Here is a 17958-nt window from a genome sequence, read left to right as displayed (position 1 = left end):
TTGTGAGTAAAAATGGGTTCCCTGTAGCCCAGAGTGCGGTCCAACCTGTCTTTCTCTAGCAGAGAGTATTTTTGTTCAGTATTTTGGTTCTTTTCTTTATTTATGTTGCATGTAGCAGTGACGTCATACCCACAAGTTTCTCATCGTTTACACCCACGGAGATTAGGGTGACGTTGAAGAAAATACAGCAGTTTTCCCCTCTTCCATCTTTTTGCCCCTTTTTTTCCACAACCTTATTTTTAATCCCCATTTGAAAATGAGATCTTGGCAGTGGCATTTTCTTGAAATGATTGTAGAGAAATCTCATGAATTTTTAGGGATCTCGGATAGGCCGGGGTAATTACCACTATAGCACTGTTTGCCTGGTTAAGTGCAATTCATTGTCAGACCCGTGTTCAATTTTTTTTGGTACTTTGTCTTTTCCATTGCATAGCTGACACAAAGAGCAACATAGCGGTCTTTTACTGTCTTTATCTAACTCCTTTCTCCCCATTGGCAAAAAAAAAAAAAAAAAAAAAAAGAAAAGGAGATGGGGGTAAAGTCAGACAATGAATTAAATGGCTAACTAATATATAAACATACAGGTACCTTCAACAGGAAACAAGCTACAGTGATTATTTTCCCCAGCTTGCTTGTTTTGAAATTAATTACGTGAGTAGAGCCACACTGACTTTTCAGTGCCTAAGCTGTGAAGTTTTACATTATTATTATATATAGAATATGAACTTTATAGACCACTTCATGTCAATCTAGGTCATACCACTTGAAAGTGTGCAGAATCTATGAAGGCTCCGGTCAGCCACTTTTAGTGTGTACAGTTGTGATAATTTAAATAAACACAGCATTTGGGACATGGAAAGAATTTGCTGCTTAGAAATACAAGCACTGCAAATAAATGTGCTGATGATAGGGCAGTGTTGGGATTATATGGGCTTGTTCTTTCAAACAGCAAGAGGGATCAAAGATTTCATAGCTGCAGTGAGGCATTACTGTACCAGATTGAGGCTGCTAACCATACCATATAACTGCAACTATTCTAAATAAGCGAGGCTATGAGACTTTTTCAACATTTCACCAGATATTCCAAATTTATTGTGTCTTAACACTTCAGGTCTTAATCAGAATTGAGATATTTTTGCCCTCTCAGCTGTATGCACCATAGGATCTCGCAAAGAATCAAGGAAAATCCGAGACTCCTGGAGTTGCATGATAAAGTCCTAGCCATCTTGGAATTGTGATGGCCTTCATTATGAGTATCATTATTTACTATTTATCTTATTGTGGTGCCTGCAAACTACATTAAAGGATTGACATCTTGTTGTGGTAGAAAGCATTCAAACAGAGAACAGAAATTTCTCCAAAGATCTATTTTCAGCCAATAGAATGACACAGCAGAAAGATGGGACAGGACAAAAATGCAGATTGTGAAACAGGTCAGCATGATAAGAATCAATACTTAATAATAAACCAGAAAGAAACTAATTTCTATGGATAAAAGGATGAATTGTGTTGACTTTGAGGCAGAATACTGGGAGTGATTTGGATTCATGTGAAACAATGTATTTTAAATAAGTTTCTAAGTTCAGGCCTTTCTTGATCAAATTAGTTTAAATTGTAATAAATAAACAAATAAAAGAGCTTTTCATGCTAAGAGAGTTAAAAAAGAAAAGGTCATGTTGTTTTGACGTGTGTTTTTTTTCCATTTCCCCAATAGCTTCAGTTTGTTCAGAAATGCAGTTAGTTATCTTTCAGAGTACACTGGCTGAGAGTCTTCTTTAAGGTAATGAAGGAAAGGTCATGATCAGATTTAAAAATTAAAATGAATTGGTCTATAAATGTGCCATTACTTCAAAACCTGTGAGTCATTCTTATAGCTACTAAAATAGGGCAAAATGTCCACTCAGGTCACCTGCTGTTTCTACAGTTTTGACAAAGAACAGCACTGCATAAATTTGAGCAAACAACTAAACAATTGCCTTTGATAGCAAAAAATTGCATGATAGTGAACAAGCTGACTTGGTGGTCTTGAAGTTGTTCTGTAAAAATTAAATAATGAAGAGGTAGCTTTGCCGGTTGTGTTAAGAGAAAATAAATTCTCACAAACAGTTTAAAATATGCTGCTGTATTTTTCAGGAAACTGAAATTGTGCTGAGGAAGTCCTTTCAGTATTTCAGTCTCATGACGCTAAACAGCATTGCTAAAAGGCGATCAGATCAGTCTGGTCGTCCTTTAATGCTGCTGTTATTTTACTCGTAGTGTGGATCATGAGAACTTGATGAATTGAAATGACACTGTATGCATTTCAATTCTTAAGTGTAGTGGGACCTCTTTTTACCGTTTGCTGGTCAAGAACCCCCAGTTCATATTCTTAACCAGCTGTTATCTCATAGAGTTCCACTAGATGTCCTCGTAGATCTACTTTTTGTTACCGTTGAGGTCACAAGGAAAACTGCTATAGTGATGGGTGGAATACAAGGATTGGGTAGACTGGTTTTAAAAAAAAATAAATCTGCAAAGATGAAGGGATACTTTGTTCTGCTTGCTTTAAAAAAAAAAAAAATAATAAAAAAGGGGGCTGTTCCTTGACATCTTAGGTAGAGAATAATCTGCAGTTTCCTTTGCTTATTTTTGCAGCTGGAAATATTTCCCATCACTGTTTGTGAACACTAAGTAACACCTCAGATCCAGACAATCTAGAAATGTTGACTGGACTTTTTGAGGTTTTGAGATCAGAGAACAAGGTACTGCTAGAAGCTTAGACATCTAAGGCACATGCCTTCCTTATTAGAATGGAAGGCTATTGCCTTCTGAGAAAAATTGCAACAAAAAAGTTTTTAAAAGTCTTTATTTACTTTATAAATAATTGTCAGAATTTTTTGTTTTCCTTTTGCTCTTAAGAAATCAGAAAACGACTAGTTCATATATACCTTGTTTTGTCAGTAAATTATTTAAGTAGTCTGATTTCCATGTCCATGATAACTTTCCCTGATATTTTTACTAATTCATTTTACAAATACTGTGGGATTGTCATCATACTAAGTAGAAGAATCTGTTCTTCCTTTTTGTCCATTTATTATGCAATTGAAAATAGGGAAGTGATTTTCTTTATGTCCCAATTTACATTTTTCACTAGTTGCAATCAACAGTTCTATTCAACATCCATAACGTTTCTATGAATAGAAATTAGTTGATTCTTATACAGGTGCTACAGGTGTCAAATGAATTTAACACCCACCCGGAGGCTGTTCTTAAGGTCCCCCTGTCTCTCTGATGACTCCCATTTTTTGTTAATGTTTATGGAAGTTTTATAGGAAATGGTATGTGTGTGGCTGAACCATTTAAAATCATTTCTGTCCTGTCTTTGATCTTGTCACTAGTCTTCCCTACTAATAATCCATGTTTTGTTTTATTTAAAAGAAAATAACTATTGTATTTGGTATGAATGTAACAATGACTGTATAAAAGGAATGAAGAGTAATGGCATGTTTTCTTTCCAAAATGTATTGCTGTGATATGCAGTTGCTTATATACTGGTGAAACCCTTATAGCAAGTCCTTTCTGCTACTTATATTTCCAGGTCCAAGCCTGTTTCCTGCATGTTACTGATGCAAAATATTAAAATGATGCATGATCTCCAGAACAACTGATAATAATAGTTAAAAACAGTCCCTGAAAGGGCATTACTTTTGAGAAGTGCCATGGAGTCCTTCCCCAGTTGAACAGAAGGGCTTAAATTTCCCACTTCATTGGTTTAAGTCTGATGAAAATGGTACAAAAAGTTTTCCTTCCCAACCCTCTTTGTCCTTAAGGATGATTTCTTTTAATTTTCATAAATGTGTCCTATCCTATTATTGACTGTTGACAAGATATGGCTACAAGTAAATGAAAACCAGGGACTGTTACTAACCACTGACATAGCAGTTGAGAATTTCTGAGCAGTGTGTTTTACTACAGCATTTGATTAGAAAAAGTCTTTCAAAACAGCTATAATTAAAACAAAATGGGCCTGCCTTTTACCTCACCTACTGTTAGCATGTCTCACAAATACCCTTTATTTTTCTTTCATTTCCTTAAAGTGAAAATAATAAAATAGGCATAATGGAAAGAATTCCACATTTTTGGTAACATATTTCAGTTTTCTTTTTCTGCCCAACTTTTCAATTTTAAAGAATATGTTGGGAAGAGTTAGACAGAGGGAAACCATGGGAAAATAAATGCTGTTTTGAATTTTCTGTGTAGTTTGAATGTGTATGCATCAAAAGCTGCAGTGGGAACCTTCTTACTAAAAGCCAAGCTCTGAGGAATGATGTACCATGCAATGAACAAGCCTGATGCTGCATGATGACTTTCTGAACAGCTCTAAGATAACTCCACTAGGATGCTAAAAGAACATGGCATTAGTCATGTGAGCAAAGTTTTAGAGGAATGGAGTCGCTGCTGAAGAGATCACTCATTCATCTCCCTCAATGCCTGTTTTCCACAATCATAATGTTACCCTTGCTTGACAAGTATACTGTATGGCAAGTCATCAAGGCCTTAGAACAGGACTTGACCCATTTGAGCGATTTCAATCCCTCTTCCCTGGTGACTGTGGCATTAAGAAACTGGGAAAAAAAAAATAAAAATTAATGTCATTACCATAATGCAAAAAAGACATCCTAAACTGAAGGTACAGGCCAGAGAAACATTACCTTTTTTCTGCATTTGCTTTTAAGGTTTTGTTTTTGCCTGTCAGTGTTCTGTTTTGTTTTTGGTATAATTCAGTCAGTTCAATCTAAACCATTACCAAAAGTGTTGGTTCAGTGCAACATGTGAAACAATCTAAGCGGCCTTTGCATTTCTTCAGATTTCAATGCACCTGTGATTCAGGTAATTATGCATGAGTTTATAAAAGATGCTGCTGTATATTTCTAGAAACATATAACAAGGACATTCGGATGACTGCAGGACATAAATGTTCTATTCTAACCTGGCACTCCTTTTGGAATTATCCCCTAATTCAACATTCAGTTATTTGGTTCTCGATCTACCTTTGAATCCAGAGCAGAAAACATGCCGATGATTGGTTCAGCATATTTCAACGGACCAATGCTCTGTGTGCTTTTGGTGATGCCTTATTTGTGAACTGATTTTAATGTCAAGCATATTTACCATTATTAGTTGTGTCTTTTATATGGGCAAATTTTGGTATTCTGTCAAGAGTTAATTTGAATTCCTGAAGATATAATGTAAATGAAGTAAATTTTTCAGAAAATTTTATGAACATCTTGTAACTCTTTAGTAATGTGTAATTTATTGCAATAGAGGAGTTCCCTGGCACAGTTTAATACAGAGAAAGTATTAGCATATGTTTAAGAATAAATATATTTATATATGTGTATATATATGTATGTATGTGTATAATGTGTATGTGTGTGTGAGCGTGTGTATGTAAGACTATATGTGTGTGTATACATACATATATATAGAGATATATAAAAGTCTTTGATTTTTGCAGGATAGGCCAAAAATATCTAATGAATTAGCAACTTCAGATTTTTCTTTTGATTTTAGTCCAGTAGTATTAATTGTGCCAAAGGAAAATTATATTCTTAGGATTCTCTGCTTTTACTATGTTCTTTTTTGATCCAAACACTTGACTGTAAACAGTAATTCTTCCCTATGTCTGCGGTCACCGTATAAGACTGAACAGAAATAAAGAGCAATTTATCTTTTGCCCTACTTTTAATGTACAGCCAAAGTGTTATCAATAATCTCATTGCATTTTTTTTCCTGGGTCAAGACTGTTAACATAAACTAAGGCCTGTATTAAATCCCTTAAATTACCTTCCAGCTGCCTTGTTATATATATAACCTTGCCATTAACCTGCTGCTCTTCCTCTCCTCCCATCCAACACATGGTTATAGCCAAGATGTCCATCTACAAGAGAATGAAACTGGCATGTTGTTTTGATTGCGGACGCTCTGAGCGTGACTGCTCTTGCATGTCAGGCAGTGTACATAGTAACATGGACACCCTTGAGAGAGCCTTCCCACTTTCTTCTGTCTCTGTTAATGATTGCTCCACCAGTTTACGTGCCTGTAAGTTTTAACACCAACACATGCTGTTCCATGTCTGTGGTGTCTGTGGTATCATCCCCGTCTTGTGTCGTACATTGTAGTTCTGTGAGTTTTACTGGGCTGATGCTTTTTAAAAAAGTCAAACCCAAATTTTAATACATCTCTGTATTTATATTTCTGTTTTAATTTGTTTTTAATACAAAAAATGTAATTCATTATTTTGCTTTGTGTGCTCTTTATGAAGCATGCTCTTGCAATAGCATGCAAGACCTTAGTAGTGCAGTTTGGTGACATCTTTTTTATTTAATTCATACAATATAAATTGTCATTAATTAAATAAGTGCGTCAGTGGAGGAACAGGCCCATGCCTAAATCAATGACTGATGCTAAGTGGACAGCTTTAATAGTGCTGGCACTAGAGCAGCATACAATAGGCAGTGAATAAATATTCAGCACACAACTTAGTAGCTGACCTGTAGTAGCTAGAATTCTATTCTATACTGCTGCCATTATCTTTAGTTTTGTTTGTAACCCTTCATTCCTAATAGGGCAGGACCTTCCATCTAATACTGAAACCACAGAAATCTTAGGAAAAATGCTTGTAATTTTTGTAGTGTCTGTTTAGAAGGGCTAGCCTGATGCAAACTTTTTGAAATTAACTGTAGAATCTGTCCCATAGGACAGTACCGTTCTGGAATATGCCCCAAAAGCTCTTTTGAAAGATCAGAGTTGAGAGGGAGAAGACAGAGAAGTTAGAACAATTCTGCATAGCCATTAATTGTTTGGGCAAGCGATAGGGATTCCAAAGCTTCCTTTATCAGTGTCATGTCAACAATTGAGAAAGATTGTTAAATAAAATGGTGATTATTTTTTTTTTTTTTTTAAATTTTCTTATCCTCTTTAGACATTTATAATAGGGAAAACTGTGTCTTGGGACAGGAACCGTTTTCCTTTTCCCTACCCAAATGGGAAAGAAAAACTAAAAAATTATTCAGCTACACCAATAAGGAGTATTAAGAATTTTGATCAGGAAGCATGTCCACTTTACAAGTCATCAAGGATAAAAATGCCTTCCACTACTAAGAGTATAATGTAGTTAGTGTATTATGCATCTGGTTGCCTTTTGATACTGTATGTGTATTGCAGTATATAGCCCAAGTGGTGAATGACTTTAACTATTTTGACTTTTGAACTATTTTTCCAGACACAAATGTGCAGTATATAACAATACTATGATTTTTGTTAGCATTTTTTTGTCTGAAGACTGTGTCAAACTGATTCTAATAGGATTTCTTAGGGATTTTACCAGAACTCTTCTCTCTGTATATGTGTATGAGCACTCTGAATGTCCTTTTTATCTACTTGGTTGCAACTCATGCATCACCTGTGGGGAGATGGTTCCCAGTTGTAAGTCCTATTCTAAGTTTTTATGCTTTAAAGAGATCTTTTCAGAGTAAAATGTAGCAAAACATATTTTATTAAGAGAAGTGAACAAGAAACCTTCCTGGATTGGGATTTACTGCAGGCAGGGTTACTTACACAGCCTAAGAGCCTCAGTAACACAGTGCCTGGTATAGTGCATTAATACAGACTAGCACAGAGTATGTGTTTGGGTCCCGGCACTGGTGTTAACAGCAACCAGACCAAGGTAAATGAATATGCCCCCTACAAATGAGTAAAATTTCTGCTATTAGCACTGTTTGGCAAGGAAATAAAAACCGTAATTTATAGGTTTGCCATAGCTTTCAAGTTCACTTAAGACTCTACAGAGGCAGATAAACATTTTTGATTGTGTTGCTTGCTGAGCCAAAACCCTCCACAATAATGGTATTATTGCCACCAAAAACAATACTGTTGGGAAACACATTAGATCTATGTTGTATTTTGAAGGATAAGTGATATTGACAGCTTTGAGGACTTTTAGCATCCTATCTTTCAAGGGCCTTTTACCCCTTCATCACTCCATTGAATCAAAAGAGATCTCATTCTTCCCCTTGTGAGACTAGTCACCTTTGACTGTTAATAATAAGTACAAAAATCAATACCAATTCACACTCTTTGCAAAGCAGCATAAGTCTTTCTTTTCCAATTAATATATATATACACACACACAACGTTACACTGGCAAGGCTTCAATAGAAATCAGTGTGCTTTCTTTGCAGTGCACAGGGGTCGTATGATGCCCATCTTGACAGAGCTAGTTAATTCAAAGAATGGCGGTGAGAGTCAGCTTTTCATTAAATATGAGCAGATGTGAAATGTAGAGTGTTTGACAATTAGAAATGGCAGCAGCCGGGCCCCTGAATCAAAGTGAGGTCAGATTGGTGGATCAGATTACCTCTCTTACATTCTTTAGTTGTTCTGAAAATCATTTTGAATTAGTGTCAGTGGAGCCATGATGGGTTTTGCCCTTTGTCTTTTATGCTAGGACTGTATTGTTTCCCCAGACACTCATTAAAGGTCATTATACTATTACAGGGCTTGCTTTGGTCGTGGTGCCCCAATTGGGTTGGTTTGCTTCTACAATTGCTTAACGCATTTCTTTCTTTCCTCCTTTTTTTTTTTTTTAAAACCTTTGGTTATAAAAGCAGGCTGCTTTTTTTTTTTTTTTTCCCCCCAAGGTAAATAAAATCACAGACCATTGTTTGAAACTTCTTGAAACAATGAGTAGCTTTTGTAAGAATTAATGCTGTTCGTAAGAATCCAATGTCAAGTAGAAGATATCAATTTACATATTCCATGATGTACATGGGATTTAGTGTACTAATTGTATAATATGTAGAGAAAGTGACACTTGCAGTGTATTTTCCACTGTGAATCAGTTTCTCTGTTGTTATATTGTTGCCTGTACTTCCAGCAAATGAAAATTATAATTTGATTAAATATAATTACATTAAAATAGCTTTTGAGTTTATGGGCAGCTGTCTGGAAAAAAAATTATCTTTCTAAATGTAAGGAAATAGAATTTTAATTTTTTTGTGTCTACATTTTTTCAAGTTTAACTGCTTTTGGTAGATTGCTACATGAACAGCAGTCAAACAGTCCAAATATTTTTTGTACTGGAGACTCAAGTGAATTAAAGTGAAGAGAGGCACTTAGCCACTGAAAAAATTATGTTACTAATAAGTGTGATGTTTCTGCTTAGGTCTGTGCCAAATCTTGGTGAGTGCCATTCAAATGATTGATTGATACAGGCAGAATCTTAACCTGAACCATTTAATTTCTGTGTTTCTGTGTCACCATATGGCTGCTGCTTCTCAGGAACATCAGAAGTTCATGTTCCAAAAGGAAACCTTTTCTAAACTAGTCACTGATACTGGGCCCAGGCATATCTAATTCAGCTTGTGAGAAAACATGCTTTGGCATGCTCTGATAGTTCTGAGAAGCTTTATGTGAAGACTTTGACTTTGGTGAATATCAGGGATCTCCAGACACAAAAGACAAGAGTAATTATCACTATATTTTGAATTCAGAGTTCAGCCCAAACTCCTAGCCATCCTATTTGTAAAGACAGACCATGCCAAGACAAGATGGAGAAAGCTTAACTTTTGAAAGTAGCCAAAGCATGTCCCTACCTGTGTGCCAATCCCGGTTTAGAACCATATATTCTATCTGGTCTTCTAGTGCTATCACGTGGTTTATGCTGAACAGGCAAGTCAGCTGCTGAGTCTTCCTCGAAGGACTTAAAATTGCATTCTGCAAGATTAGATGAACATTTTGGGTAGCTTAAATAAGGATGGCTGTTGAACCAACGTTGGTACACTGTGCTGAAGCTGTTTGGCAATGTGGTTTAGCGTTAGGTCAAGGAACACTCAAGCTGTTTCATTGACCTGGGCTACTTAAGGCAGTGTAGAACCTGCCTGTGTGTCTTTACAACTTAAAAAAACAAATTCTGTAATGAGAGCTGAAATGATATGTCACTTCCTGCTTTAGCCAGAGAGATGAATGCATAACACACGCATTGGTCAGTGTATCTAAAATTCATCAGTTGTATAACTATGCTTGGGCTTTTCTAAAATAGTTGACTATTAAGTCCTGGATTCTTAAATTACTGTCTGAAAAGACAGTGTAGTCTTTATTTCTCTTAGAATGCAAGAACCGTATCCTCTGCTTTCTACGGAACAAAACTAACCTACTACTTCTTCAGTCCTGCTGAAGTAGCCAAGACAGCAAGAAATACTTGCTTTTGTGGATGAACTAAGGTGCAGGAAGGACCTATGTCTGCCCTATCAAAGGACAACTTTCAGTGCTAGAATTCTCTCTTCATCCTTTAGCAGCAATGGTTTCCCTTTTACAGGATATATATACCACCTTGTGGTGGCTAGAGACTTTGAGATTCTCAAACCAGCTACAAATATGATCCCATTTACATTATATCTATAACATTCTGAAGAGGGAAGGGTGGGTAGTACTACTGGTCTCTGAGCTGTGAGAATTCTGTTGTGGCTACAGGAGGGATGGAGACTCATTTGCTCTGAAATTCTTACTTTTACATATGCTGCATAAACACCTTTCTCTTTAATATAACCCAGTGATCGCTGTGTGGTCACACTGTCTCATCTTTGTTCTGTACAAAAAGCCAATAGCACAGCTTTAATGTTTTGAGGAAGAAGAAATTGAAGGAGTAAATAAGTGATTGGGTCTGCCTAGAAAGAGAGATGTTGCCCCTCAGGGATGGCATCATAATGTCATAAGCAAGTGATTATGTGTTGTTATGAAGTTATGATTTTTTGTTATGATTGTTATGATTTTACCGCTCACTTCTGTGAAATGACCCCACCTCTGAATACTGAGGTATGATATAGCATTATCTTGTGCAGCCTGTTTTGTGGGGGTTTTTTTAATGAGATTAGTAAAAATGGGACATTAGAATGAGATATAGTGCAAAATAAATTCCTGTTAATTCAAAGCCACAGAGAATATAAATCATAAGCCTGTGAACCATGCTGTGGGTAATAGATTGATTTATGTAAACCTAGTTTCAAATATTATTCTTTCTTTTAGGGTGACAGATTTTTACTTCACATCAGCTCACATGTATTCAGGGTTGCATTCCTGAGAATTGAAATGGCTATGATGTTTCCTCTACAAGACTGCATCTGTTCCCTTTCAAAATACTTAAAATAATGTAAAAATGGACACCTGTGTGTATTTTTAGAGAGTTCAATTTTGCAGAGGAAATATTATTTTAGATAACTCAGTTAAGATACAGGTCCAATACAGCTGGAAAGAAGTCAGGCATATACATCTTTATGTAGTCTTTATTACTGCTGGGTAATGAAGAAAACCAACTTACCTTCCTTAGCCACCTTCTCAGAATGAACTGCTGTTAAGAAAGCTGCTGTTACCAAAACTGGCCAATGGGGTTTTGAAGCATATAAAACCAGACAATGGAACAATTGAAAAAGAAAATACCAATGTGGGAGATTCCTGTGCTGGTCTATGGAGGTTCACGCTGTGTAGCTACTGACATGAAGTCAGTGCTTGTACATGGTAGAGATTTGCCATATTTGCAGCCAGCTCCATAGCCTGTGGTACTGGCAAATCAGACGCCAGACTGTGACATCTGCTTTTCTGAGAATGAAAATCTCCTAGTTACTCTTCCACTTTCAAGCTTAGTTTATATTTGCAATTCTGCCTAACCTACTTTCTTTCCATCATCATCTCCTGGTGGCAATCGTACAAAGATGCATGCAGGTGTTTCCACTGAAGAAGATAGAACAAATTGACGCAATATATGCAATCACAGCTTTAACCAGCATTCCGGAACTGCTTGCTGGAACAGTGGTTTCACTGAACCAACCAGTCTGCCTTTCCCTCTCTCTCTTGATGTGTAGACCTTCAGGTGAATCCTCTCCTGGATGCAGCTATATGCTTTTCTGCATTGCTAACATAGAGATAGAAGCAGTTGTCAGAATAGGCTAGTATATACCCTCCTGACACTCCAAGTATCTATTCCAACATCTTTTCATGTGAATGAATGCACTAGGACTTTTGTTCATTTTCAAACACTGAATAGATGACATTAATTAAGGGGGCATGGAGGGGGGAAGTAACATGAAACAATAGGTATTTTACGATAGGTGACTTCGAGTATGTAGTTTGACTCGAACACTCAAAAAATGAATCCTTTTTATTGTTCTATATTTTAATAGAACCTGAGTGCTGCTAAATTATTTAACTTTCTTTTGGATATAATATGAGAATAGGTGAACACTGAGATGTAGAAATGCAAGAGTAGGAAAAAACCCAACAAAGAAACAACAAAACACCCCCCCCCCCCCCCCCCCCCCCCGAAAACCCAAGCTGTCCTTTTTCTGATAGTAGAATGGTAAAAGTGAGACAATCTAACTGGTTACTCATGACAAGAAAATATAAATAATGAAGCACACACCTTTTCAGATAAGTTTTGTGTTGTGGGATATACCACTAGGCTGATGAGAGGATGCTCTGCCCAATTTCTGATGTCTGTAACTCTCACACCATCATGGGATGGAGGCACTGCTAAGTTTAGCAGCAAATCTTTTGGAGAATTGGGAAGGTGGGGGAGGGAGAGATGAAGAAGTTTGCATTTAATTGCTTTAGGCCTTTACGTTGAGTAGTGATTCTTACCAGGGTCACAGGGAAGAGACTAGTGAGCGGCTTCTTTGATGGGGACAAGCTAGAAAAGATGCTGTCTGCATCCTGTGGAGTGAATTTAGCAGAGGGTCTTATGCAAGGTGACATGGAAATTATGTTTGCATTTTTAGTTCCTGAGTGTGGCTGGTTGTCATGAAACTCACCATGACAGTTTCTTACCACCAGGCAGCAGATTCTTCCTGTTACCTCCTTGGTGTGGGACAGATGCTAGCCGGTTAGCTCTCCTTCTCTACTGTTTCTGAGCTATTTCAAGCGACAGATGCCAGAGCTGGCTCGGTTTCAGCTTGAGCATTTCTGTCATAGCCCTGCCTTGAGCCCAAATTCTGACCTTTACTATATGAAATAAAGTACTTATGAACAAGCAGTGGCTTGATCCAGAGCAGGCTTAGAGCAAATGTCAAGTGTCAAGTCAGTCTCCTTCCTCCTTATTCCACCTGCATTAGGAACCCAGATTAGACCCTAGACTACAGCACTGGCTGCCTTAGGCTTTATGGGTCTGGAGAGACATAACTTATTAACAAAGAGTTATTAAATTTTTATCAGTTTTATAACACAGTGAAGTGCCTTCTATGAATCTACATTGTATTCATTATAATTTAAAATGTTAATTAAGTCAAAGTTGCATTTAATTTAGTTCTAAATGTGCCTTTGGGAGGAAGCTTTTAAAAACAGCTGCAGGATTGAGAAGCTCATTGATGCTGGGAAGTTGTTAGTACCACGTTTCAGGATAGGTCCCCCAAGTTGATTGCAATTTTGAGTCGTAGCTAATTTGTGTTGATGTTATTGGGCAAGGTCTCAAATTAATATTGAACCAATAACAGCAGAAAGCTATCAGCTCATACTAATCACAGATACATTTTGATGAGTGATTTGTGTTCTTTTCAAATTGCTTCCAAACTAAAATGAATGGTTGATTTGTAAAGCCTGTACTGCTTATACTCTTGTCTTATAATATTTATTTCATTTGACATCCTTATTGGTTGGCTCCTTTTATAATTTGGGGAAAAATTGTGTTCACTGACTTGCAATATTGTCCTTCAGATTCATAGAAAAAGAAGTCCTCTGGCCTAGATCTTCTACGTTTCACGTGATTTGAAATTATTTTAATGTATAAAGGGAGGTGCTTATTAAAATATACAACAGACCACAATATAGTATCAACATGTAAAGTGGAATGCTTTTAATTGTAAAAAAACGCTAGAATAAAAGCCTTCCAAACCAAGTAAAAATGTACTTGGCTTGCATTAAGTATGGTGTATGCTTAAGTATGCAAAAATATGCTTTTCATGAGCTTAGGTACTGGAAAGCTTCTGTTCTCCAGGCTGAACAAGCCCAACTCTCTAAGACCGACTTCATAGGAGAGATCTGATCATCTTCATGGCCTCCTCTGGACTCGCTCCAACAGCTCCATGTCTGTCTTGTACTGGGGCCCCCAGAGCTGGACGCAGTACTCCAGGTGGGGTCTCACAAGAGCCGAGTAGAGGGGCAGGATCACCTCCCTCGACCTGCTGGTCACACTTCTTTTGATGCAGCCCAGGACACGGTTGGCTTTCTGGGCTGCAAGTGCACACTGCCGGCTCATGTTGAGCTTCCCATCAACCAACACCCCCAAGTCCTTCTCCTCAGGGCTGCTTTCAATCCATTCCTCACCCAGCCTGTAGCTGTGCTTGGGATTGCCCTGACCCATGTGCAGCACATTGCACTTGGCTTTGTTGAACTTCATGAGGTTTGCATGTGATTGTTTTCATGTAACTCTATATGTGGTTCTTGAAATGCCACAAAACAAGCACCCATCCTGTATCATTGCTTTGATTGAGATTATAGTAGACAGGAGGGAACTGAGCAGAAGAGGAAAATTTTTAATTGATTTTTAAGAAATCATAGCTATTTTTTTTTTATCTAATTTCTTAATTATGTTGATGGTATACTTTAAAATAGGGTAAAGTTCAGTTGCTGTACTTTTACTGTTTGAGACTATTTACCAGCTTCTGTTAGCATACCTTTTTATAATACAATGATATAGCTTTCCTTGTGATATTTTATATATTATTGAATGCTGTAATTCACTTTTTATCAATGACTTTAGGAAACATACTGTGTGCTACCTCACACACACATGCTTTGTTGATACTGATCAGATCTTGTTAGCACAGTGCAATTATTCTGCAAAGGAAGGCTGGAAAAAAGTGTGATTACTGTGTAAGAAGTGGCCAATGTTATCTGGTTAAAAATTCATGTGGATGTTTTAGTTTGACTGGGAATTCTACCTAGGCAAATGGTGCAAGGCAAAGATTCTAATCTTGACTGCACAACTGACTTATTACATGAATATAGTTCCTTTTCCACCCAGAGATTGAGAATATTGTATTCTCAATATATAATACTACATTTTGTGCTAAGAAGTGCTTTGAGATCCTTACATTTTGAAGTGCTGAATATAGGCCTGGGTGTCCGTTTGACATAGTGATTCCCCTGTGGAGGCCAATTTTCATGTCTTCTGATCTTTGCTGAAGGAGGTCATAGATACACTGCAAGGAGGAGAGGAAAGTGAAATGGGGTACATGACAGAAAGAAGGAATGGGGAAATTACCAGAAGTGCCTTGCTGATATCTAATTTAGGAAAGTTTTGAAAGGGGATACTATCTAAGATGGCATGAGTACTTTCTGCTTATCTGCAGCAGCAGGGAAGAAAGTCTTTTTGGATTTCTGGGAAAAAAAAAAATTAGAAATCATTTGCAGTTTTTAGCTGGTTCTGAACTTTAATTGGAATGCAGAGCTTGTTTACTGTGAACTGCTGAAGGAAATCCAAAAAATCATTATAGTGTCTTTGATCTTTGTCATGCAATTTCCTTTGTTCGTTCTTGCATAAAAGATTTTGCTTGCACTAAGCGTGTTGCTTTCTCCATTCCCATGTTCCTGACATTGTTATCTTCAACTTCTAACTCAGTGTGTTACGTGTTGTCTGACATGGCACTACACTATGGAGAGAGAGATTTTACATCACCATAGCTATGCTATGGAGGAAGACTGGCAACAAGATATGGAGGTTCTGTTCTTGAGCAAACTCTTGCCAGAATAGACTAGCAGGTGTGCCATCTAGCAATGTAGATGGTTTATTCTACAACTGGCTCCTCTTCTATAGTACTTCCATGATCTCCTGTGGGACATATCGCTGGGACTTTTAGTAAAGAAAAGAACTTGTGACATATGGACAACAACTTAGAAGTCAAGATAAACATTTGCTTAGCTGATAAAGATTAATCAGCTGATAGAACTAAGATTCTTTTGGCAAAAAATAAAAACAATTACAAGTTTTGAGCCTCATGTAGAGATAATACTTATTCCTGTTCCATGAGGAGGGCCACAAAAATGATCAGAGGGCTGGAGCACCTCTGCTGTGAAGACAGGCTGAGAGAGATGGGGTTGTTCAGCCTGGAGAAGAGAAAGCTCCGGGAAGACCTTATAGCAGCCTTCCAATATTTAAAGGGGGCCTATAAGAAAGATGGGGACAAAATTTTTGGCGGGGCCCGCTGCTAGGGGTAATGGTTTTAAACTCAAAGAGGGTAGATTTAGAGTAGATATAAGGAAGAAATTATTTACAATGAGGGTGGTGAAACGCTGGCACAGGTTGCCCAGAGAGGTGGTAGGTGCCCCATCCCTGGAAACATTCGAGGTCAGGTTGGACAGGGCTCTGAGCAACCTGATTTAGTTGAAGGGAGTTGGACTAGATGATCTTTAAATGTCCCTTCCAACCCAAACTATTCTATGATTCTATGAGTAACATGATGTAAAATCCACAGTCGCAAACTGATAACATGTTTCATTAACAGACATTTGTCCAATGATTTTTTAATTCATTTTTTATCACTATCAGAATTATTCCTGATCTACCAAAACATGCAAGGACTGTCAGGTTCTCTGTGATCAGTCAGTCACAAGAGGGGTGGCAGCAAAGAAGTGATACAGTATTTATTTAGAATCACAGGGTGTGAAAATGAATATAATTCATGTGAGGCAGCAGAAGGTGAAAAAAAGTGAGATACACCGCTGAATAGAACAGGATGTACTTTTCTGGCTTCCACTACATAGTGTCCTTTGCAACATATGGGAAATATTTTGCAAATTTTCAGATAATGTGCTAATATTTCTCACTAATAATGGATTTGGACTCATAGCCATTCTTGCATCTTGTCTTGTTTTTGACATGAAATGCTGGGTTTTTGCTTGGTTCTGAACAAAGCCAATAAGCTCTCTAATGTCAGGGCAAGCAACAAAATAGCAAAATACATTTTGCTAACTCTTGGATGCTAAGAACTGCATTTGATATTCCACAGAAAAATATTAATCCTATTGTATGAGGTTGCACATTTCCAGAGTACTATTCAAATTAAATTTTAATTGTTGCTAAATTATATTTTGTGTAAATTGAGCCACAAAAATGTAATTTTTGTTTCATTTTACATACAAAAAAAATTGCTGAAAATTAAATCAGTTTTCATTTGGTAAAGATCTAAATTTTTCCATAGTTCTTAAGAGCTGAAGTTTTGCACCAAGGGCTTGTGTTTCCTGGGGTGGGAAGGGGGGGGGGGGGGGAAGAAGCATTTCATTGTGTCGATTTTGATTGTTTCTAGTCAAGTCTCACTGCCCTGGGTAACAAGATATACCTTATTGATTTCTTAATTCAGATAAAGGAGAAAAGACAAGAGAACAGTAGACTTGGGACAGATGTCATCTCGGGCCAGATGTCAGTCTCAGCACAGATTCTGTGGAGGTAATTGTAATGCAAGAATCTGCAGAGACTGGAAACAGTAATGTAATCCTAGCAGTTTGAGAGGATTCTTCCATACAAGAAGTCCAACTTACAAGCATCTTACTCTTTCGAGAGTTATATGACTCAGCAAAAGCCTTTGGTTATGTTTGGAAGAGAAGTAAATGAAACAGAATTTGCAGTGACAGGGAAGACTCAACCCAAGGATCTGTGATTGCGTAGTCGAGATTTGTCTGATATTACATCAGTCAGAAATTCTGAAAGAGCAGGAACTGTCATTCTTTTAAACCATTGGCACCAAATCCTTCCCCATGTTGATTTGCGTAGTATGAATTCTGTGCCTGATCTGTGCACTTCAATACGCCATTATTGTACAATTCTGCCGTTCTTAGAACTCCCTACACCTAAGTTTGTCGCTTTTCAGTCATGGAATTATTTTAAATTTTGTTTTGGATCTCTCTAGTGATCGCCGCCACATGTTCTTTATTATT

General features: G+C 37.3%; 1 protein-coding gene across 1 annotated transcript in view; it reads left to right on the top strand.

Annotated features, from left to right (window-relative positions):
* Positions 1-17958, top strand: part of KCNMA1 (potassium calcium-activated channel subfamily M alpha 1) — a 494552-nt gene that overhangs the window by 393360 nt on the left and 83234 nt on the right. Inside the window, exon 23 of the mRNA XM_075757828.1 lies at positions 5908-6081. Within this exon, the coding sequence (XP_075613943.1) occupies positions 5908-6081 (174 nt within the window). The remainder of the gene's footprint in view (positions 1-5907; positions 6082-17958) is intronic.

This window comes from Balearica regulorum, chromosome 7 (genome assembly GCF_011004875.1).
Source record: "Balearica regulorum gibbericeps isolate bBalReg1 chromosome 7, bBalReg1.pri, whole genome shotgun sequence".
Taxonomy (NCBI): domain Eukaryota; kingdom Metazoa; phylum Chordata; class Aves; order Gruiformes; family Gruidae; genus Balearica; species Balearica regulorum.
Note: the sequence above shows the minus strand (reverse complement) of the source record. Positions and strands in the feature narration are given on the sequence as shown.